This window comes from Macrobrachium rosenbergii, chromosome 12, assembly GCF_040412425.1.
Source record: "Macrobrachium rosenbergii isolate ZJJX-2024 chromosome 12, ASM4041242v1, whole genome shotgun sequence".
NCBI lineage: Eukaryota > Metazoa > Arthropoda > Malacostraca > Decapoda > Palaemonidae > Macrobrachium > Macrobrachium rosenbergii.
Window position 1 is genome coordinate 33,725,304 of NC_089752.1, and position 14,045 is coordinate 33,739,348.

Consider the following 14,045-nt stretch of genomic DNA (forward strand, 5'->3'; position numbering starts at 1 on the left):
CTGATGGGTTTCATTTTTAATAATAAATGCAGTCACCAACCAAAAGGAAAAGGAATATTCAAGTTTATTCATCAAAAAGTTCAACTGGCAGAGTCCTGAGAGATGTCTGAATTTGACGGCGGACAAAAGCAAAGTGGAGTGCAGTTGGCTGGCTTTCCCCTAACCTGTCAGTAGTTAACTATCTTGTCAATAAGATCGTGCTCAAAACCTAAATCCTATGTAAAGCATGAAGATTTATATTTGTTAGGAAAAATATATAATTAAAAATTAACTGAAAGAATTGTTTCATATATAACTACTCCCCTATAGTATGACAGCTATTTAATGTTTGGGGAAAACATTGGCTAAAAAATGAGAGCAGTAGTCAGTATTATGTAAAATACCATCCTGGTCTGAGTGTAACACAATTGCACTTAAGTACTAACAACAGAGGTCTACTGTGTATGACCAATAATTCAGCATCCATTCAGTTTGATGACTGTATGCACACTGAAAGGAGGAGATAGCATTAGCTCAACTGCACTTGCCTAGAAAGGCAAGGGAGACGGTCAAAGCACATGCATGAGTTTGTGACCAGTCAAAGTACATGCATGAGGTTGAAGGTCACTAAACTCTCCCAACACTCAGAAATTCACATCTGTATATTTTCTCAGGTTCCATAGTAGCTGGCTGCTCTTCAAGGAAAGAGGGGGGGGCCACAGTATTCTTCTGCTTCCTTGCTCATTCTCCATCTCATGCCAAACCATGCACACCTCTCGTTGGAGAAGGCAGACACGATCCTAAGCTTCAGACTTTGAACCTGCTGCCCTTCTGCTCCTATGCTTGCTCCAAACTGATACGATAGAAAGGAAGAACAAGAATGTGCACCAGCCCTCTCATACAAGTTCCAGAGAGTGCACTTGCACCATGCAATGTGGTGGTGCTGGTTGTCATCATCCCCACCCCCCTCCACAAGAGAGTGACAAGTAGCTTGCCTTGTTGCTTGAATGTACATTGTCTAGAGAGCATGCATATACAGAACAAATAGGTTGAGCAAGCCTGACCTTTGCTAAATGCATTTGTTCAACCAACCCAGTATGGACAGAAATAGAGGACTGCGCAGATCCATACCAATGTGAGCCTGAGGGCCCACAGGGGGAAAGGGAAGGATCAATCTTCTCTTGTAACTGGGCATACATGGAGGCAACAGCCCTGGTGGAGGTACGATGATCACATGCTGGTGATTTAGCACCTCCATTCACTTGCAGTGAGTCCTTAGACTTCCCCTTCTTCCTCCTCCTCCTAGTTGAGAAAGTGAGTCAAAGAACATCGAGGAAGATGAAGATAATCTCGAAGATTACAACTTTGTCAAGGAATGAGGTAAGAGGAAGAACGTTTCTCCAACTGGCCTTTTATTTTTCACAACAAAAGGTCAGTATTAAATGGAAGACATTGAAACATCTGCTGGGGGTCTGCTACTGGAGGAGTTTCCACAACTGGAGGATTCCTTTCCTTAAAGAAAACAGAGATGCTATGAGAGCTGCATAAACTGCAACTGTGTCCAGAGAAAGTTTGGCCGCCTCATTCTCTGCCAGGTCGTTGAGGAAAGCAACTGAAGACACACTATGAATGTGAGTATGTTTGTATATACTGCTAAAATGACTATGAGTATGCTTGCAGATACTGCAAAATGTCACAAAGTTCCTTGTCCCCTAGCAAGATAAAATAAACAGCGTAGGTTACTTTAGCACTGAATTGATTGATTGATTTATGAAATTTTGGTAATGACCTGGCACTATGACCATTAAGTTATTAACTTTTGAGTTGGGAGGAAAAAGCTAGAGGTTTCTGGCCGTGTAAGAAACTGGAAAACAATCATTCCTTCCTCCTCTTACCAAACTACTCATTGGTGAGAGGACCACTGCCAATATGTCACAGTTAAGATTGTATAATCTTTATCCGTACAAAATAAACAATACTATGTTGGACTACCTGTAGGAGGGACATGAAGCAACCACATGGACAGCCAGGTCCCTCACACAGGCATTGGTCATGCTTCTTCTTCATGATGAAAAGAAACAAAGACCAAAGTGACACAAAAAAATAAAAAAAGTACACTAGTATAAAAGGCAATGGTTTGTATTTCCATAGGAACACAATGTTGGACGATTTGCAGACTGTCCCTACATTCAACAACATATTGGCATGTCTCCACTGATACAGGACATTACTTTACAAGAGTTAGAAAAACCAGCTTTTGTAAGATAATGGTTTTCCTATTATACACAAGTTGTTAATGAACAGATAAAAGTTTCTTTGCTGGCATATGTTTTACTTGGAAAATGTGCAAAACTCCTCAAGTAAGTAGTGGCTGAAAGCATGTGGATAGTCAAGTCTGATCCCTATGTTACTTGGGCTAAACAGATGATCTCTTAAGTTCATAAATTCATTAACATGAAACAAGATCTCTGGGAGGCCTGTAAAAGTAATGTTAACAACTACATAATGAGGTCTTTACTATCTTCCATTATTAATGATAAAATTCTGAACCCTTCCATTAATATCTAAATAGCAGGAAGTGCATTTCTTGTTTAAATAGTTATTACAGGTAAGATATTTTGTATAAAATATTAGTGTGTACAAGAAGAGTTATGACCTTCAGTACTTATAAGATTTAATTAACCATGAAACTAACACGGTATCCAACAAGTTAAATCATTATTATACAGTAACCAGGATTAATGCTAACAAAGTAAACTCAAGGATAGATGAAATTTTCTAATAACAATCACATGACACAGCCTACACAAACAAAAAAATATAAAACTACCAAGTCCAAGGAAACTAGTGATCAAACAATTAAATTTACCAAGAAATTATCCTAAATATATTTTTGATAAAGGTACAACCATTACTCTTGGAACACTTCACCTTGATATGTTACACTCTCATATAAAAATACTTTCCCTATGAAGCATTGTAAACCAATAAAAGTGCTAGTAATTTTTCAACAAAAAATATGCACTGAATACTGTACAGAACATTAAAAAATAAATTAAAAGCCTGCTTATTTCTTTTTTACACATCTTTGGAAGTAATAGGTAAGGGAATGGTTATGGGCAAAGGAATGTATCATGACTAATTGTACGATAGTGATATCATCTCCCTATTCAAGGATTACAATTCCATTTGTTCAACAAACTTCTGAAAACTTACAACAATCATTTGCAACATTAACAGACAGGTTAGTTTAAGAGCCACTGGTCAGACACCAGAAAGCATGATTTCAGGATGAAAGATGATATTTTGAACTATCTTCCTCTTTTTCAAGAACATGGCTCCTTAACACAACAAGAGATAAGAGACAGAAAATAAACATTGTAATCACTTTTTTGAAAAGTATTTAAATTAAAGCAAGACTAATAAAAAAAAAGTAAAATCTGTAGCTGCAAAACTGACCTGTCCAGCTTTTGCTATGGTTCATCACAATATACTGTATAAAATTAAATTTAAACATAAAGCAATAAAGAACTGTGAAAATAAAATCAATATATGAATCTATAAAATATATTACTGTAGTTTTAAAATATCATTTGAGAGAAAACCCTTTCATTAGTAACACATCCAAAACAACAGGTCTCCTACTTTAACTTCAAACCCTTATTGTCTCCCCCCAAAAATATATCTACTGTATGTACCAATGTCATTATACAGTAGTCAAATTTGTTTTCTTTTTTTACTTTTCTCTCAAAACATTTCTAAAATGGTGCAGATCATTTGCGGTCTCCCAAAAGACGTAGCAGCTCCAAGAACAGGTTCAAGATATCCAAGTAGAGATTGATGGTAGCAAGAATATATTCCTCAGGAGACAATTTCTTCATCATCATCTGTAAGTGGAAAAATGTAAATTGCAAGAATACAATATCAATAACCGATCCATCCATCATGTATTTACAGATTTAATATATTTAAAACAATACAATTAGTATTATTCCTATATAATATTTTCACTTTACAAAACTGTGGTTAATCAATCATTCTTGGAAACAATTCAAAGCGCCACTAAATAACAATTTTGAGGATTTTCTTTCTACCCATAAACTGCCTCAATATTAATAAGATTGGCATACATTTTGGATGCTCTACTTTACTGAATGAGTAAAAAGTCTTGTCTGATACAATGAGTTAAAAGTTTCTTATTATACAAATAAATCTCAGTATTATGAATAACGAAAATAAAATAGGGGTTGCCTCTCTCTATCTGATGATTTACTCACATCATGGACTTTCTTATTTATCTCAAGATTTCTGTACTTTATGTCTTCTAAAAAGAAATAAATAAGAACAATAGTTATGTGGTAACATGGAGAGATTATCTTGTGTTTGTTTTTATTACATATCTCTATTACCCCTCAATTAATTTAAATATGGTTTTTATGTAGCTGAAGGTTTGCAAATATTGAACAATTTGAATATGGTATTTTTATTTTTCCTTTCATGACCAACCATAAGATTTTACTCTATCATAATAATGTAGGATGGCCAAATGGAGTTTAGAAAGGGAGGCCACCGTGCGCTTTTGTTTGCAGCCAACCTAGCTAAACAAAAGACAAAGGAAGAACTACCAAATAAACCTAAAAATAATTTTGGAGTGAAAAAAAAAAAAAAAAAAAAAAAAAAAAAAAAAAAAAAAGTTTAAATTGTCAGCAAATCCAAGATAATGGTAACTAAAAGTGTGAGGGGTAAATACATTAAAATGTATCAAATATTACAGATGCTGTCACAGGAGACACTCAGAATTTAAATGTAATTGGAGTGAGGAATTTTTTTATGCCTACATTTTACATGACAAGCTAATGGTGTGGGGAAAGAGCAGAAAAACTCATGGTGGAGAGGCAGATATTGGAGTAGTTAAAGTATTTCTGTTCCCTTACAAACAAATAATTGTAAAGCATGTAGGGAGTCCCCGGTTAACGGCATCTTGATTTAATGGTACTCGGCTAACGATAATGTTAACCAGATTTTCAGCGCCAGTAAGCAGTTTATCAGTGCCGGCAAGCAGTTTATCAGTGCTGATAAACCGGTTAACAGTGCTGCTAAGCGGATCATAGGCATTTTTGGCATCGTAAATGCTATTTATTTAGTTAATGGCAATTTTCGGTTACCAGGACTCGGCTGATAACCAAACCCCGGCCATTACCCGGGGGACTGCCGTACTGGTACTGAGGGCAAAAAAAAAAAAAAAAAAAAAAAAAAAAAAAAAAAAAAAGAAGAAGAAGAAGAAGAAGAAGAAGAAGTATCATAAGGCTGAATACAGTGAAAACAAGAGTGCTGGACTCCATATAAATCAGACCATCCCATTAGTAAAGAGTAAAAATCTGTGACAAATATACAAGACTGGTACTCTTTATAGAAAGAAGGTACAAACACTTGTAAAGAAAATAAGTTTTAGAAGAGATGTAATTAAAAAAATGAAAGAAAAGAAGTTCACAAGAGGTGTAATTACAAAATGCAGAGATTAATATATGGAATAAAGTAGTTACCGAGAGACTTTGAACATGAATGAGACAAAATGAGAAGATATGATAAAATGATTATACATCTTGGGTGAAATGACTGATTTGAATTCTGTGAAGTGGTCTGGTCCTGTAGAGAGAATGATTTACAACTGGGTGATAAAAAGTGTTTAATTTGTTAGTTTTCAGAGAAAGGGGGAAGGAGAAGAACAAGAGTGCTGGGTGTGGTATCTACAGGTTGAAAAACTGACTGAGCTACAAGACTGAAATAATATGGGTATGTGATGAGAAGGGGAGAGGATCAGCCAGTCAGAGATGAATTAGATATGGAAGGAACAATACATCTATCAGTGGGAAGGTTCAGAAAAACTTGGAGAACAGTATTATAAGAAGACCTTTACCACACAGGGATGTTCCTCATGAGTCAAGAATAAGAAACTGTTTCATGACAAATAACAAAAAACCTTATATAACAAAGAATCCAAGTCATTACTCACTTCTATCCTTATTCATGAGGCAACTTGGTAAATACATCAACAGAATTCTCAGAGTCTGAGATCTGGGCAGAACAGCAAGCTTTAAGATACTAATTCCAAGTCATAAAAGCAATTTTTCACTCCTGAGTATGATTTACTACCAAATACACTCTTAAAGACACTCTTCATAATATGAGGCATTGTATCTATTAGTTTATGACTTGCTTTAACAAGATCACAGTCATTCTTGGACTCTCACTAGGCTTGGCAAAGGATTTCATTTGAATTGAGAAGTGAAACTGGAGCAATGTAAAATCTGACAGCTAGATTAGAGGAAATCAAAGGGAACAGATGAACTGCTAGGTTTGAGGAAATCAAAGGGAAGAGTTGAAAGTAAAAAACCAGAAGATACCACAGCTGCGGCCAATGGTCGCTGCAGAGAACCTTTAGTACCATCTGTAGTGTGCAACAGAAAGCTTGCTATAATGACCCCCGACATGGCAGGTTCTATGGGGTAACCATGTATTATCGTGCACAAAAGTCCTTTCCCTCCACTGATCCAAAGAGTGAACATGAATCCGCTGACTATGAAACACCAAAGCAGTTGAACACGTAACTAATGGAAGACCCAACAGATGTCACACTGTATGGGAAAATGGGAACAGGAAGGAGTGAGAAGCAGGTATTTTTCTTGAGCATAGTGTAAAGTCTCCATATTCTAATATGAAAAAAAGTGATCATACAATTTTTTTTGTTGATGATACTGGGTTTGAGTGTAAAATGTGCTACCAAAGGTATGCCTCTTACCACAAGTATGGGTAGCGTCATCCTTAAACCTTTGGTATAGACTGTTATGCTAATTTAAAAAGTGCCAACACCATAATATTGTTTGTGGATTAATGGTTTTCATGACCAAGGCATTCTACATTAACAATAATCACAATTAGACAGGTGAAAGATTATTCAATTCACAGCACATTTTTGTTGCTGTAACCTCACACTGCCAACAAAACCATCAAACAATACTGTACACACTGAAAAAATCATTCGCTACTTGCGTCTATTAAACTACCACTTACCCAGGAACACTCACTTTCTCCCCCTTTCTCTATCTCTATCAATTTCTGTCTTTATCTCTGTGCTATTATTATTTTTTCTCTGCTTCATTCTTTTTATCTTTTTACTGAATATGAATTTGTTACACTGGTGAAAGTACCTGAATCTTTCATTTTGTGTTAGTGTTTCAAAAAAATTAAGCACAGCCATAATTTGACAGCCATAATTTGTAAGTGTCTAAAAACTGGCATTTGGTTGTCATCACCCATATCGCCCACCTTCACTATGGATGTTGGCCCAATCACGCAATGTAACTAAAGATAACAGATCTACGAATGTTCATAGATGAAGGATGCACCAAAGCAGCAGTTTAGGTTGCTACCTCAATAACGTAAGGGAACTGAGAATTTTGCTAATTTGCTGCTATAAATCTTAGTTTTTTTTTTTATAAGAGGTGGTTTGCAGATTACAGAACACCACCGTAAACACTGTTGCTGAAATGTTTTGTATCGATCTTGTGGATAGTCATGTCTGCTGATAAGACACGATAATCAACAGGAAATACTAATTCATGAATACTGACTTCCTAAGCACTTTTATTCTCATATTAATTTGTATATTTCCTTAACTGCACATTCTACACTCAAACCCAGTACCATCAACAAAAACAACTTTATGATCACTTTCTTAATGATATCAGAAGATGGAGACTTTACTCTATGCTCAAGAAAAATACCTGCTTCCCACTCCTCCTTCCCGTTCCCATAATTCATGTTCACTCTCTGGATCAGTGGAGGGAATGGACTTCTATGCACGATAGTACCTTTTGTGTTGTAACATGAAAGGTACGCTATAAGTGATATGCCTCTATGGAGACATTATACTGAGTAACAAGTATCTACACAATATTAAAATTCAAAATATAGCATACCTGAGTATCAAAAACAATGAAAAGGCAAAAGATGAGAGCTGATCCACCAGCTACGGCTAATTCCAGTCCATTACTTCCAAGGAATATGTTCATCATACCCAGTCCAATCACAACCATGAGACCAATCAACAGCCTGAAAAATAAACAGAGTAATTATATAACTAGGACACCATACAACACATGTACTCCTTGAGTACAAGAAAACAATGACCTAGCTAAGAATAAGCCTCACAGAAATTTATGGGAGTTACAATGTACAAATGTATTACATAAAAAAAACAAATGTGGTATAATACAGCATGGAAAATTGAACATTAATAAAAAAATATCTAAAGATGTTTTTAGCAGTCCTGTACAAATTTGAGACAAAAGTTTGAGGGACATGTATACGTCTTGGTTTATATTTTCCATGTAAAACACAGTACTCTTACACACTGCTAAATATATTTGACTAGGTAAAAATTCTATAAAGTTGTGTAATATTTAACATCAGTTACTAGAACCTTGAGGTTTTCCATTGCAGTATATGTATAACCCAAAGAGAAGTACAATAAAACCCCCGTATTCGCAAGGGGGGGGGTGCGTACCACACCCCCTGCGAATAGCTAAAATCCGTGAATACTTAAAACCCCTCTAAAAACACTTAGAACTGCCTATTTTGATAGTTCAAACACAAAAAAAACTCTAAAAATGCTTTTACCTGAGTATTTTACTAGTTTTACCACAAAAAGTGCATTTAGTCATGAAAATATGAAAATATTGTAATTAGTGAAAAAATACCGCAAGTGGGCGAATTTTCCACGAATAATGTGTATATGTGTTCCAAGAATTTTCCGCGAATAATGTGTAAATATGTTTATAGAGACATCTGCAAATAGGTGAGTCCACGAATCGTGAGAACACGAATACGGGGGGTTTACTGTATAGTATATAAACGCAAACAACAGCATCAAATGTACATTTACAATTGTTTTAAAAATATTAACTTTACAGAAGAAAACCTCAATTATCCACATTCACCTTATTTGAAGCTTGACACTGTCCAAAGGGACCACCTCTCTGACGTATGGTGTTATGACAAGATGCAAGATGTAGAGGCTAAGCGGTGATCCTTGAAGGAGACCAACCCTCACTCTGAACTTATCTGCAGTTCCAAAAGAGCTTCTTATTTGGGTGGTTACTTCTGTATACATATCTTGTATCACCTTAACATATTTTTCAAAAACACCCTTCACCCTCAAACACCTCCATACTTCTTGCATTGGTACATGGTTAAATGCTTTTTCTAATTCAATTAGAAATAAATATACTGTATTAGAAGAACAGTTAAGGTAAGGGAAGTATCAAAGAAGGCCCAGGAAAGAAAACTCCAGTGGTTTGTTCATGTCATGCAGAGAGGAGATCATGTGTGTAAAAGGGTTATGAGCATGGAAGTGGAGGGAAGGAGAAGAGAAAAGGCAAAGTTCAGATGGGAGGATAAAACAGCATTGCGGGGAAGGGTCAAAGTGATTACTTGTTACTACAGTCATCCAACCATAGAAAAGCAGAAAGATCACTCTGAACTCATTGCTGCCCGTCAATCCAGTCCATAGATCAGAAGAACGAAGGGCTAGTGAGCTAAACAAAGGATCGACACACACTGCCCTCTTGGAGAGAGAAAGAAAACTCTGTTCGAAGCAAGCCCAAAAGCTTACAGAGAGACGAGATAAAGAGAACCTTGAGTCTAAGGAAATAGCACTCAGTGCTAGCCCTGGCAAGGAAACCAATTGCCAACAATGACCGAATGCCACCACCCTACCCAGATGGGAAAGGCGCGCAGAAAGAAGTTGAATATGCCTTCTAATGCAGAACAGACTAACCCCCAGCTAAACTCGCAGCCGTAGTCAGAGTGGAGGTGAGGTTCAGGAAGAGAGAGGCAGAAGCAGATGAAGAAGGAAACGAGAACATCTCTATCCTTCCACTGCTGTCAAAACTCACACCGTCTGCAGACTTGTTGAGATTCACAAAGACTAAGCCACAGAGATCAGAGGAATAAGGTTACGCAGCCCATTCTCCCAACGAGCACAAAGGAAAAGCCGTGATAGTAGGATTACCTTGAATAAGTTAAACCTTACTGTCACATAACTTCCAACTGGCTATATCTACCATACCTGAAAGGTAAATATATTTAGTATATCAGAGAACAATACAGCTGTGGTGTAACTTACCAGAAGCCGTTACATGTCCAATGAAAACAAGTATTCATGTAGGCAAGGTAAAACCAACCCAATTCCTTGCAAGAAGGGTTATTTGACAGATGGGCTTGAATAATTACAATACAAACCCATAGTCAAAAACCAAAAAAAGGAAAAGGGATGCAGTACTCGTTTTATCATCAAAAGCTCGAATGGCAAAAGTCAGGCAGTGTCCTTAAAGACGTCTGAACTCGACGGTGGCTGGAACCGGAGTGGGAGTGCAGACCAACAGGTGGGCAGGGTTTCCCCCTGCCTGTCAGGAGTTTGAAGGGCCATTCCAGCTTGCATTTGCAAGCAAAATCCCTATGCAGAGAGCAAAGGTTTATATCTGTGTGGGAACAACTAAACATTCCCAACAAGAAGCCCTAATATAGGACTGCTCACTGCAAGATGCATGGTATGTCAGTTGTTACAAAAGACATAAACCACCCACAAGAATGGCTATGCACCTTGCAACAATGTTGCTCATGATTTTTCTTTATACAGCAAAAACCAGTTAGCAAGACAACAAGAGGAAAGAACACACACACTAAGCAGGCTACTCTTCCAGGTTCTCAATCAAAATCAGGGGTCAAGTGCAGCAGTTCTGAATCAAAAAGCGGCCAAAATAAAAGCGAGTGTGACCCCCATCTCCACTACTTAACTACCTTGTTACCAAGTTTAAAATGACTCATTCAAGCTTGCACTGAAAGGCACTCCTATATCAGAGACTAAGGTTCGTATTTCCATAGAAACAAATGTACATTACTACTGCAACAAATAATGGTTTTAGAAACTGTACACACAAAAACTGACCCATACCAATGACCAAAACCTGTGCAATAATATTCATTATGTACTTACCCAGCACCCATCTTCGTAAAGTCACGCTTAGTCTGGAAGGTATAAGCTGTAAGACCAGCAGTAATGACCAATGTTAGGGCAAAAGCCTTCAAGACAACTTCAGCATCATACATGCTAATAGCAACTCCAACTGTGATGGCCTCCACAATGGTGAAGCCACCAAGAAGGAAAAAGTTGATAGGAACATGATGTCTGAAAAAAAGAATAACATGAAATTTAGTCAACAGTATATTAAAGATATGCTATTTAGCAAAACATAAAAAAGAAAACAGCAATATCCTATTAGAGAAATTAAGATAAAAGATATATTTATGAAAAAATTGATAGCTACATTATATACCCTGACTTTAGAGAGATTAAGATAAATCACAGATTTATAAAAAGACTAAACAACAGACTTCTTCAATAAATTCTAGCAATACTAAGCAGTTACTGAGCCAGTAAAAATAAAAACTTTCATACATAGAATTAATGATTCGGACACCTATCTACTCTAAGTTCGCTTACTTCTTCATGCCATTATGTGCAATCAGCATTCAAAATAAACAAATTAATAATTCTTTGCTAACCCAGGTGACTGTCTAAAATCACTCATTTCTCACCAGGTGTTGTTGGAATGTTTATGTTTTAGTGAGAGTTCTTCCAGACCACCTACCAAGATGAGGGGAGGCTGGGTGGGTTTCCAATTTAACAGTACATAAGTATCCAAAACCTGTAAAGAATTTTATTATAAAAATTTTCATTATTTAGGATGAATCCTACCTACTGATAGTTAGTGGATTACCACTCTGAATGAGGATGATGGGTTAGTGCAGCCAGAGAATCATCCACTCAGCCAAGCCAACTGAAAGCTTTTAAAAGGGAAAAAAGCTTCTAAACATTCTTACCTGTTGTGTGATCCTTCCTAGTAAAGGACTATCTTGTGGCAGAGTCGATAGCTCAAAACCAACAGTCCAGAACCAAACACAACAACTACCTTTCAATATGAAGGTAAGCTCCTATGTACACCATGTGTATCTTCATGCTCTCCAAACTATGAGAGAAGATTACTCTCATATTTGGTTCCAGCTTTGCAATTACCAAATGAAATTTTGAAGGCAAAAACTGAATTACATCTCCTTTGAGCTGTGCTAGCAACCTCCTTTAGCAAAACATTTTTAACCTGATTAAATGACATGCTTACAACACAGGTGTCATGGGGTTTAATTTAAAAACAAACGTGCTGATTTAACTTGGCAACATAGAAAAAGGACAGTGCATTCTTGGACATGAAAGTGTTTGGCCTACTAACACCACAGAATTTATTCTTAACTCCTCCTCTTCAAGGTTTAAGCCGTTTTTAGGTAAAGCCTTACAGCACTGAATTGGACATATAAAACTTCATCTTCATTGACTACTAAAGCACTTAAATTTGGTGCCATCACAAACCTGGGAAGGGCTGTAGGTTTGACATCTTAATAATGGAAGAAAAGAGACAGGTTTCTCCTTGAACAAATCCCAAAAACATGAAAGGGTTTTCTGTTCACATGTTCAGTAATAAACTTCATCATAGCAAGACCTAAAAAAAAAAAAAAAAAAAGTCTTCAAAGTCCTTAAGGAAGCTTTATCCACAGCCTCAAACTGAGGTAACGTCAAAAACTTAAGGACTGCATCCAAATTCTATCTTAATCAATAATAGGAAGATTTTGTGGATTCCAGCTCAAAAGGTCTCTTTCAAATATACGTCATCAAATATGTCATAAGAGATATTCAAGTTAGCATGTCATAGAACTGCAGACAACACAGAGTGATGTCCTTTAATCACTGGAACAGTAAGTTGCTTCATGTCTCTGATACCAGAAGAACTTAATCAGGTTATCAAAAGAGGCATGGGTGCTGGATATTCATGACAAGCACCAAGATCAGTAAGCTGACTACTTCTAAACTTAAAGAGTGTTTCCCTAGCTGGTCTCGAAAAGCCTCAAGCTCGTAGACTGTTCATAGTCTCCACACAGTCATTTAAGGTATGTGGAGGTTTAGAAGGACTTCTCAAATAAGACTTTGAGAAGATCTTTCCTGAATGGCAGAAGGCAAAGAACGTCTACCACCAGAAGAGGTAGCTCGGGAAACCATTCCTTCTAGGACCACCAGCGAACTATGATCATCATCCTTGAGTCCTCTGGCATCTCAATTTCAGTACCTTCCACAAAACTGCAAATGGAGGAGGAATGTAAAGGTCCAGATTTGAAAACTCTTGGGCATGGAGAGCAGTAATTTTGGAGTTTTTCATTTTGGGCAGCTGCATACAGAATGTGGCGGAATTCTAACCCACAAACAAAACAACACTCACCCTGATCTTCGGTTGCTGGAGATGGGTAAAGGTCCACGGTCGCCAATCACAGCACACAGAAACCACAAAAACAAAATTTCAAACAAACCCTCCACCAACAACGAACGAAAAAAAAAGAGACACATGCACCATCAATATCGGTACCGGTATCCAAAACAAAAAAAAAGCCAGACGAACTCCCGTTCACTTTCAAGGTTGGACCTCAACTGCCCAAGACTTCCCAAAACCGAAAAACTCCCGACACACCAACAGACAGACAGACAGCGCCAGAAACGAACTCCAACAACCGAACCACTGCAACGACAATTACACTTGCTCTCTCTCTCTCTCTCTCTCTCTCTCACAAAACGTTGGGAAATGCTAAATAAAAACAAATTTCTTCATCCTCTATATTTCTCCCCCTTTTAGCATTTCCCAACCAACACCTTTCACACCTCTTTCAAATCGCCTTATGCAACACCCACGGATGCTCACTAGCAGGTCCTCTACATCGCGTCAAGGGCACGCAATCATTCTCTCAGACTCGCTCTCTCTTCCAGCAACATTCAGATTTACATTTCTCCTCCATTCTCTCTCAGATTCACGCTATCTTCTTCACTATTACCACTCTCAATTTCATCCACAATCTCATCTATACCCTCTAACTCGTTCCCAAATACCTCCCCAATTCTTCAACTAACC

At 37.2% G+C, this 14,045-nt stretch overlaps 1 protein-coding gene across 1 annotated transcript in view; it reads right to left on the bottom strand.

Moving 5' to 3' along the window:
* Positions 1-2,636: 2,636 nt before the first annotated feature.
* Positions 2,637-14,045, bottom strand: part of LOC136843623 (protein lifeguard 4-like) — a 75,970-nt gene continuing 64,561 nt past the window's right edge. The window contains exons 3-5 of the mRNA XM_067112168.1: positions 11,036-11,227; positions 7,959-8,091; positions 2,637-3,866 (exon numbers count right to left, since the gene is read on the bottom strand). Of these exons, the coding sequence (XP_066968269.1) occupies positions 3,753-3,866; positions 7,959-8,091; positions 11,036-11,227 (439 nt within the window). The 3' untranslated portion in view covers positions 2,637-3,752. The remainder of the gene's footprint in view (positions 3,867-7,958; positions 8,092-11,035; positions 11,228-14,045) is intronic.